General features: G+C 48.6%; 1 protein-coding gene across 1 annotated transcript in view; it reads left to right on the top strand.

Moving 5' to 3' along the window:
* Window positions 1–332: 332 nt before the first annotated feature.
* Window positions 333–11,068, top strand: part of LOC124594380 (pseudouridine kinase-like) — a 258,924-nt gene continuing 248,188 nt past the window's right edge. The window contains exon 1 of the mRNA XM_047132749.1: window positions 333–527. Coding sequence (XP_046988705.1) covers window positions 333–527 — 195 coding nt within the window. The remainder of the gene's footprint in view (window positions 528–11,068) is intronic.

Genomic DNA, 11,068 nt, shown 5'->3' with positions numbered 1-11,068 from the left:
CTTGTCTACTGTGTCCTTCCTTTCTGAGGATTCTTGCCTGCTTGACGCATGTAGGATGAACGGACTGCCAATCTCATAGTTTGGTCCCTTTAATCCGATTAGTCCCTATTTGCTGTTGCGCATTGTGGTAGTAACCGTTGCCCCAGATCCGCCATCGTTTAACTCCTTGCAGCTGACCGGATCTAGGTTGGGCTGGCCATCCTGATACACCAGGACTCGGTACAAGTACCGTGGTATCAAACCCAAAATTCTATTTTTCTCCCAGGCTGGGAAAATCAGTGGTTGCGGCTGCCGATGAAACGCAAGTGCTACGCGGCGGCATTGCAGCCTGGATGAAGAGTGGTCGGTGTGGTGTGTTGCAGGCGGACGGGCGCACGCTGCGCGGCCGCTGCACGCAGAGCGGCGGCGGAGTGGGCCGCAACCTGGCGGACGCGCTGGCCCGCACGGGCCCGCCGCCGCTGCTCGTCTCCGCCGTCGGCGACGACCAGTTCGGACGCTTCCTCCTCGCCGAAACTCTCTCCCATGTCGTGAGTACAACTGATACTTCTCCTCTGTTTTTTATGTCTGGCATTAGCTATGTGTAACTCGACGCAGGAATCGTGGATGAAACCCTGTAACAGAGGAAGATTTACATATTCCAAGAATTCCGGAAAATGTTTGACACAGTGTCAGATTGCAAACTGACGCATATGATGAGCAGCGATATGAGACTGTTCGTTGATGAAGCCGTAGTGCACTGGAAAGTGTCGTCGTTGCGTGGCTCTAGGACGATACAGGATGACTTAGATACTATCTATTTCGTGTAATGAATGGCAGCTTGCTCTAAATGTAGGAAAATGAAAGTTAATGTAGATGAGTACGGAAAACAGTCGTGTTATGTTTGAATACAGCATTAATGGTGTGCTGCTTTACACAGTCACGTCAGTTAAATACGTAGGAGTAACGTTGCAAAGCGATAAGAAGTTGAACGAGCACCGAAGAACGGTAGTAGACAAGACGAATCGTCGATTTCGGTATATTTGAACAATTCTAGGAAAGATGGAGGAGACCGCATATAGAACACGAGTGCGACCCATTCTTGAGTACTTCTCTAGTGTTTCTGGCCCGCATCAGGTTAGATTAAACGAAGACATCGAAGCAGTTTCATGTCACAGGTAGGTTCGATCACCACGCGAGTGTTGGGGACGTGCTTTGTGAACTCAGATGGGCATCGCTGGAGGGAAGACGACATTCTTTCGGCGAAACACTGCCTGGAAGCTTATGTGTTGACTATACGGTAAACACACTGTTTCAAAACGACAGTGAAAAAGTTCGAGATACAAAAAGAAGACCTACTAAGGAATCAATTGAGGGCAATACCGCTTCTCCAGAAACTTCACCCAAAAACTTGATTACTCAGAACATCTATGCCTATACGCTGTTTTCGCTTTCAGCACCAACAATGAGAGCTTACTTTCCTAGAACACCTGACGTCGTCTGAGACCCCAGTGGAGTCACAGAATAACTAGGTTGGCTTGATATATAGAGCTTGTTAAGGTCATACTTTGTCACCTGTCTCTTAGCGAATGGATCAGTCATTATAAATCAGGTGCCAAGTGTTCAATATTGGAACAAATCGCACACTTGCTCTGGTTTTGTTTATTCTCGTTTAGCGGTAGCTTCTATGACACTACGCATCTCTTCAAGCATTTACAGTGTTTCGTCGATTGCTGTAGACAAATCGAGGATCCTGGAAGGTAGTTGAAGTAAGTGACGTTTCCGAAAGTGTGGAGTTGAATGCAGCACATCATGCGTACAAGTATCCTTTCTTGAGACGATAAGAGAGGTAAGTTTTGAAGTCGAGCAGATGCAAAGATTTAGTGGGATATAAATTGAAACGCCAGAGAAACTGGTAGGCATGCGTATTCAAATACAGAGATATGTTAACAGGCAGAATACGGCGCTGCGGTCGGCAACGCCTATATAAGACAAGTGTCTGGCGCAGTTGTTAGATCGGTTACTGCTGCTACGATGGCAGTTTATCAAGATTTAATTGAGTTTGAACGTGGTGTTATTGCCGGCTCATGAGCAGATGGGACACAGAATCTCCGAGGTAGCGACGAAGTGGGGATTTTCCCGTACGACCATTTAACGAGTGTACCGTGAATATCAGGAATCTGGAAAACATCAGATCTCCGACATCGCTGCGGCTGGAAAAATATTCTGCAAGAATGGGACCAACAACGACTGAAGAGAATTGTTCAACGTGATACAACTGCAACCCTTCGGCAAATTGCTACAGATTTCAATGCTGGGACATCAACAAATGTCAGCGTGCCAACCATTCAACGAAACATCATCGATATGGGCTTTCGAAGCCGAAGGCCCACTCGTGTACCCTTGGTGACTGCACGACTCGAAGCTTTACGCCTCGCCTGGACTCATCAACATCGACATTGGACTGTTGATTACCGGAAACACGTTGCCTGGTCAGAAGAATCTCGTTTCAGGTTGTATCGAGCTGATAGACTTGTACGGGTATGGAGACAATCTCATAAATCCAAGGACCCTGCATGTCAGCAGCGGACTATTCAAGCTGGTGAAGGCTCTATAATGATGTGGGGCGTGTGCAGTTGGAGTGATATGGGACCCCTAATACGTCTAGTTGCGACTGTGACAGGTGACACGTACATAAGCATCCAGTCTGATCACCTGCATCCATCCATGACCATTGTTCATCCGACGGACTTCGACAATTTCAGCTGGACAATGCGACACCCCACACGTCCAGAGTGGCTCCAGGTACACTCCTGTGACTTTAAACACTTCGCTGGCCACCAAACTCCCAAGAAAATAATATTATTGACTGTATGTGGGATGCCTTTCAGCGTGCTGTTCAGAAGAGATCTCCATCACCCTCGCACTCCTACGGATTTACGGACAGCCCTGCAGGATTCACGGTGTCAGTTCGTCCAGCATCAGTTCCCTTCAGACATTAATAGAGTCCATGCCACATCGTGTTGCAGCACATCTGCGTGCTCGCGGGGGCCATACATGATATGAGGCAGGTGTATCAGTTTCTTTGGCTCTTCATTGTATAAGTACTTGGTCTGGTTTCAACTACAGAGTGTCCATAATTAAAGTTCCATCTTCAAAACACTGTGAAAGAGAGCCACTGCTCAGAATGAATTTGAACAGCATAACATTGACACAGGAGAAGTTTATGGAATAAAAAATAAAATAACGATAATTTGACCAATAGTTTGCAGTGTTACCGTCAGAATGTGAACACTAACAGACACTCGACACCCAGGTGTTCCTCAGTTTCCATTCCAGACGCCGAACATCCTGTCTCTGTGAAGGATGGCGAGATACTGGAGTAGCCAAGCACAAGTTCCGGACACTCAAGGCTATGAAAAAAGGCATTGGTCTGATGTCTGCTAACGGTCTGGAGAAAATAAGAAAATTCGAAAACACAGGTTCTTTTTAAGTGCAGTGAGGCACAGTGAGAAAAGCAGTTGATCTGATGCCTGTCGAAGACGTGGCCGCAGCGTTACAGGGGGGAGGGGGGAGGAGGGGGGGGCGAGCGAGCGGTGTTGTACAAACATGCGGCGCAAGGTAGTTCCCCGAACGCTGGACATGACTGTCAGCAAGATGCATAACATTCTATGAAACCTCCTAAGCTGCTATTAGCACAAAATTACCCATGTTCAGTAGTTACTCCCTGTTAACTTACCAGAAAGATAAACGTTCGCTCTAACATGTCTTTCTGGCATGGAAGTGGACAGTGAATGACCATGGAAAATTCTGTGGCAGATGAAGCCCATTTCAGTCTCCTGGGACATGTCAGTATGCAGAAATGCAGAATATGGACAATGGAAAATCCCCCCCCCCCCCCCCAGGGGATCCACAACTCTTCTGTGGATACGTGCGTAGCGAGCACAGGACCCCGAGCTAATGTGGCCCTCCTTCCTTTCCGGGCTGCATACCTTCCTTTTCTGCATCCTTCCCCATCCCTCATCTTGCCCCCCCCCCCCCCAACTCACCTCCGCCTCTTTCCTTCCCTTTCTCCCCCTCTGGGAGTATGTTTTGTGCCTACGTCCGAAGACGGATGCTCGAAAGTGTAATGCTTTCTTGGCTTTCTCTGCTTGCAAGTCTTCGTCCTTCCTTTGTCCTTCTCTTTTCCTTACCTCTTCTCTTTACCCTTTTCTCCGCTGCGGCGTTTGAGACCTCTCTTCTTTCCTTTCCCTTTCTTTGTTTTCCTTTCTCTTTTTTCCTCCCTGTGCGTGTCTGAAGGCCGACCCACACATTTCCATGCATAGCCGGTGACGGGGTAACGCGTAATTCCCCGCCCCGGGTAGACAGGTAGGACACGTACATACCCCCTGGTAACGACCAGGCCCAGGGAGGGGTGATTACCCGAGCTGATACCTTCCGAAAGTGCCGATTGGTCCCTCCATCCGTTTCTTGGGAGGTGTGACCTGAGGTGTGAACAATCACCTAAGGCGGGAGTGCCCTCAGAGAGGGCCGCCACAAGGAAGGAGCGCGCCATCAGAGACGCCGGTAATCATGGGGGATACTTTCGCAATGGTTTCCTCACCTTCCACTATGTCTGCTCACAAGCGTAAATTCAATGAGTCTCAGCCACAGACAGTCCTTCCATCATTGCCACGGTTCCTTGTTGTTTCTCGGTCTGATGAAGGTCACGACTTCTCCACAGTCAACCCTTTCATTATTCAGAAAGGTGTCGACGCAATTGCAGGTCCTGTAAAGTCTTGTTCCAGATTACGGAATGGCACCTTGTTGTTAGAAACAGTCAGTGTCCTCCAGGCACAAAAATTGCTGCGTACTTTACTGCTCCACACCTTCCCAGTCCGGGTGGAAGCGCACCGCACTTTAAATTCCTCACGTGGAGTCGTTTATACGCGCTCCCTCGATGGATTGTCTGACGAGGAAATTCAACACTACCTGTCTGACCAGGGCGTAACGGCTGTTCATAGAGTCATGAAAATGGTTGACACGAACATCGTTCCAACCCATACTGTCTTCTTGACATTTGACAGAGTTCAACTCCCATCGAAAATAAAAGCAGGCTATGAGATAATTTCCGTTCGCCCCTACGTCCCAAACCCTACGCGTTGCTATCGGTGCCAGCGGTTCAATCATACAAGCCAGTCCTGTTCCAACCCGGCCAAATGTGTTACGTGTGGCAAGGATGCCCATGAGGGTGCTTCTCCACCTCCGTCCCCTCGTTGCATCAACTGTATGGGTGACCATGCTGCTTCCTCACGAGATTGCCCCATTTTTAAAGACGAAAAGCTCATTCAGAGTGAAGGAAAAGGTGTCGACCTTTACTGCTCGAAAATTATTCGCCAGTCGAAAGCCCACTGTGCCTCAGACAGGAAAATACAGCACTGTCCTTGCCTCTCCTCGGCCAACAAAGGAGGCGGCCACACAGACTTGTAATCTCACCTTTAGTGACACGTTCGTCAGATCGGCCAGCGCAATGATCGCCCGTTCAACCCCCCCCCCCACTTTCACCTACTCACTCTATGGCTCACCCTTCTTCAGGTTCTGCCAAACCTCGATCCCAAAAGTCAGACACCCGGACTTCCAAAAAAGAGCATACTCGTGAAGATTTTTTACGTACCCCAACTTCACAATCATCGGTTCCTCCTTCATCTAAACATCATGTTTCCAAGAAGGCTAATAAGAAACCCAGTTCCTCTCCTTCTCCGCCACTGCGTGTCTCATCTACAGCACCACCTGGTGGTAACCGCCCTCGGCCGTCTTCTGTGTCGCCGAAGCGCACTGCTGGCGGCCGATCAACCGGCCGATGGCTGGTGGCAGGAGCTGCTCCTGAACAACCTATGGATCAGGATCTTCTGCGTTCGGCTGAGTGCCGTTCCACGCTGTCGGTCGCAAGCTCTGAGCAGTCGTTGAGTTGACGGCAACCTTGGTCACATTCTTCCATTTTCTGTCCACCCTATGTCCATTATCCATTGGAATATCCGCGGCATTCGAGCCAATCGGGATTAATTGACGATCCTCTTACGATCCTACTCGCCGGTCATCTTCTGTCTTCAGGAAACAAAGCTGCTTCCCCATGACCGCTTTGTTTTTCCCCATTTTCAGTCAGTCTGACTTGATCTCCCCTCTGTTGAAGGCACTCCAGCACATGGAGGACTCATGATTCTTCTCCATGATACTCTCCATTATCACCCAATCCCCTTAAACACTTCCTTCCAAGCAGTTGCTGTCCGTCTTTCCCTTTCTGGATACACGTTCTCTCTTTGTACAGTATACATTCCATCGTCCACATCAATGGCACGAGCTGATCTCCTTCATCTTCTTGGTTAGCTTCCACCCCCTATTTGCTGGTTGGGGACTTCAATGCCCACCACCCGCTTTGGGGATCTCCACATCCTTGTCCGCGTGGCTCACTATTGCTAGACGTCTTCCACCAAGCGGATCTTGTTTGCCTCAACACTGGGGACCCTACATTTTTGTCTGCCTCCACGACAAATTTCTCTCATTTGGACCTTTCGGTACTTCGAATGGTTCGCCCTTGCCGATACACACTCGACTGACCACTTTCCATGTGTCCTTCGATTGCAGCCACAACTGCCATATATGCGCCCGCGACGCTGGAAGTTTGCCCAAGCCGATTGGACACTTTTTTCGTCTCTAGCGACATTCGATGACCGTCACTTTCCTAGCGTCGACGATGAGGTCACTCATATTACAGACGTTATTCTTACAGCTGCGGAACGTTCAATACCTCGCACCTCCGAATTGCCCCGGCGCCCCCCCCCAGTTCCTTGGTGGAACGTGGCATGCCGTGACGCAATACGTGAGCGGCGACGTGCTCTTCGCGTTTTCAGACACAATCCTACATTGGCCAACTGTATCCGCTATAAGCAGTGCCGTGCGCTGTGCCTTCGCGTCATCCGCGATAGCAAGAAGGCAAGCTGGGACTTCTTTACTAGCTCATTTAACACCTTTACTCCCTCCTAGGAAGTTTGGAGTCGGATTCGACGGATATCAGGCGCGCCTAGTTTCTCTCCGTTCTCTGGGCTCACTGTCGCGCATGATACATTAGTGGACCCCGTCGCAATTTCTATCTCACTGGGTCAACACTTTGCTGAGATTTCGAGCTCTTCATACCCGCCAGCGTTTCTCCCGAAGAAACGTGCAGCGGAAGTGCGATCTCTTGCTTTCACCTCTCAAAATCGCGAAAGCTACAATACTGTTTTCTCCATGCGGGAACTCCAACATGCACTCTCTTTTTCTCGCTCCTCCGCCCCAGGACCGGATGGTAACCACATCCAAATGTTGCTGCATTTATCATACCAAAGTCTGCGTTACCTCCTTCGCCTTTATAATCGAATTTGGACCGACAGAATTTTTCCCAGACGATGGCGGGAAGCTATCGTCGTTCCTGTTCCGAAACCTGGAAAGGACAAACATCTCCCCTCTAGCTATCGCCCTATTTCTCTCACGAGTAGTGTCTGTAAGGCTTTGGAGCGTATGGTGAATTACCGTTTAGCTTGGTGGCTGGAATCCCGCAGTCTTTTAACACCTGCCCAATGCGGTTTCCGGAAGCATCGTTCTGCAGTTGACTATCTTGTTGCTCTCTCCACTTATATCATGAACAATTTTCTCCGGAAACGCCAAACAGTAGCAATATTTTTTGATCTGGAGAGAGCATACGATACCTATTGGAGGACAGGCATCCTCCGCACGCTGTTCGCTTGGGGCTTTCGCGGTCGATTGCCCCTTTTTCTTCGCGAATTTATGGCAGGGCGCACATTTAAAGTGCGGGTGAACACTACTCTCTCCCGTACTTTCGCCCAAGAAAACGGGGTACCCCAGGGCTCCGTGCTGAGTGTTGTACTGTTTGCCATTGCCATAAATCCAATTATGGATTGTCTCCTTCCTGATGTTTCGGGCTCCCTCTTTGTGGACGATTTTGCCATCTACTACAGCTCTCAACGGACCAGCCTTCTTGAACGACGTCTTCAAGGCTGTCTCGATCGCCTCCACTCTTGGAGCATCGAAACAGGCTTCCGCGTTTCTCTCAGTAAGACCGTTTGTGTTAGTTTTTAGCGTCGTACGGATTTTCTTCCACCTTCCTTATATCTAGGACCTGTCAGCCTTCCGTTTTCGGACGTCGCTAAATTCTTGGGTCTTATGTTTGACAGAAAACTGTGCTGGTCCTCCCACGTTTCCTATCTTTCGGCTCGCTGTCTGCGATCCCTCAACACCCTCCGTGTCCTGAATGGTACCTCCTGGGGAGCGGACCGAGTGGTCCTTCCCCGCCTCTATCGCGCCTTAGTGCGCTCGAAATTGGACTATGGAAGCATAGTTCACTCCTCTGCTCTGCCGTCTATTCTTCGACGTCTCGACTCTATCCACCACCGTGGATTACGTTTAGTGTCTGGAGCTTTTTACACAAGCCCTGTGGAAAGCCTTTATGCTGAGACTGCTGAACCTCCGCTGTCCAATCGGCGAGCTGTCCCTCTGAGTCGTTATGCTAGCCATCTGTCTTCCATGCCTGCAAATCCGGCTCATGACATTTTTTTCGACGCCTCCTTGGATTTAGGGTGTGCAGGCCGCCCTTCCTCCCTACTACCACCGGGAGTCCGCTTCCGTCAACTGCTCCATTCTCTTTCCATCCGCTTTCCTAAAACTTCCTTGACAACTTGGGGTACAGCACCGCCTTGGCTCCGTCCCCGGACCTGCCTGCTCCGTGATCTTTGTCAGTTTCCCAAGGATGGTACCCCTTCACTTGTTTATCGTCGGGCATTTGTAGCTCTATGTGCACAAATGAAGGAAGCCACATTTATTTACACTGATGGCTCAAAAACATCGTTTTGTGTAGGGAGTGCCTATATTGTTGGCGACACCCCAACTCGATTTCGGCTTCCCGACCAGTGTTCGGTTTATACTGCGGAGCTTTACGCTGTTCTCCAGGCTGTCCAATACATCCGTCGCCATCAGCGGATACAGTTTGTTATCTGTTCAGATTCTCTCAGCTCTCTCCACAGTCCCAAAGCTCTCTACCCTGTCCACCCTCTGGTCCGCCGGATTCAGGACTGCCTACGCTTGCTCCACTTGGGGGGCGTCTCGGTGGCGTTCCTCTGAATCCCAGGACACGTTGGTATCTGTGGAAATGAGGCGGACGATATAGCGGCCAAGGCTGCAGTCTCTCTTCTTCGGCCAGCTATTTGCACGATTCCCTTCGCCGTTCTACGGAGTGTTTTATGTCGTCGTGTTGTTCTTTTATGGCACGCACATTGGTCGACACTTTCCCATAATAAATTGCGGGACGTGAAAGCTCTTCCCTGTGCTTGGGCCTCTTCCTCCCGAACGCGTCGTCGAGAGGAGGTAATTTTAACTAGACTCCGGATAGAGCACTGTCTTTTTAGCCATCGACATCTTTTAAACGGCGATCCTCCCCCACCCTGTCCCCACTGCTCTCAGCTGTGGACGGTAAGACACCTTTTACTTGAGTGCCCATATTTTACTCCGTTAAGCGCCCGTCTACAGCTGTCGCCTGAAATATCGTCCATTTTAGCAGGTGACACGCGCTCAGCCGATCGCGTTCTCGAGTTTGTTAGTGCCAGTGAGATGACGTCAGTCATTTGATGCTCTTCTTGGGGACAACCAACCCCTTTCTGTAGTGGTTTTTTAAGCTTTCCTTCAGCTTTTAGTTTCTCCAATTTTTTGAGTTTCGTTCCCATTGCTGCTGGTTTCCATTTTCGTTTTTTATCTTTTCCTAAGTCACAGACCGGGCGCTAATGACCATAGCAGTCTTGCGCCCTAAAACCAAAACAAAACAAAAACAAAAAAAATGGAAAATCCGCTTGCATATCAACCAGTATCACTTCATTTCGCAAAGATGACGGTGTGATACAGATTGACGGAATCGTTTATCGTAGGGCCATTTTTTTTTTTTTTTTTTTTTTTTTCTTCAAGGAAATGAGTCCTTTGGGTCCTGTAACCAGTACCGTCGTTGGAAAAGGCTATGAGAGTCTTTTGCACACCATCATTATTTCAATCTCCAACAGCGTGGATATGTGAAAGGGATCATTTTTATGCAAGATGGCGCTTCTCCACAAATTGCAAAGCCAATTAGGCGGCTGCTGCAGAGGCATCTCGGAAATGTTAGAATTATCAGCCATTGTTTCCCTACAGCCCGGCGGTCCAGATCATCTGATCTTAATCCGTACGACTTCAGGTTTCGGAGTTATCTGAAAGATGTGTTCAGTGCTCCAATTACGAACGAACTGATAGCACACATTGCGCAACGCGTTCTAAACGTGACCCCAGAGACACTCCGACCTGTTGTGGAATTTCCTGTTTCTTGATTTAACTTATGGCATAAAACAGTGAGCAGCATACTGAACATGTCTTACAGCAGTCTCACGACAATTAGAAATTGATGCCATTTTGCTTTTTATGCGATTTTTGACCTCAGGACAGTTGAAGACAGATTTTTCCCATACGATGTGGTACGACCTTGCCTTGGTGGATGGGCTTGCCTAACTAACAGTGTTACAATTATTGACTGCCGAGCTTGTGCAGTAACGTACATTGAACAGTACGGATGGTGTAATGTGCAGCTCAAACCATTGCCGTCCTATTGCGGTTCATCTGTCCTTTGTAGCATATCCCATTTACGTTAAGACGCTTACATTGCCATCTATTGGTCAAATTTTCGTTTTTTTCCCTGATGTTCGAATTTGATGTCGTTCTAATCTCCTTCTACAGCGTTTTGAAACTGAAACTTTAATTGTGTATATCCTGTGTATTACCTCTTGGCTAGGAAAGGAAACTGCATAGTCCAATTGTTCTTACTCTGGCAGTGCACTTTCATTCAGAGATGATAAATATAGATCCAGACACACTGTGAACTTAAAAATGTTTTTCGATATAGGACTGTAAATAATAATTGTGAGGAAAATCGTAAACAAACTGCATTTAAATGGGGATTAATAGGTCGAATGGTATTTATTGGTAATAAGTTTAGAGATTAATTGCCCTGCCCTGCAATCGAGAAATTTTTGTCCCAGAACACGTGTAA

The sequence above is a fragment of the Schistocerca americana genome, chromosome 2 (genome assembly GCF_021461395.2).
Source record: "Schistocerca americana isolate TAMUIC-IGC-003095 chromosome 2, iqSchAmer2.1, whole genome shotgun sequence".
Taxonomy (NCBI): Eukaryota; Metazoa; Arthropoda; class Insecta; order Orthoptera; family Acrididae; genus Schistocerca; species Schistocerca americana.
This window is presented reverse-complemented; position numbering and strand designations above follow the sequence as displayed.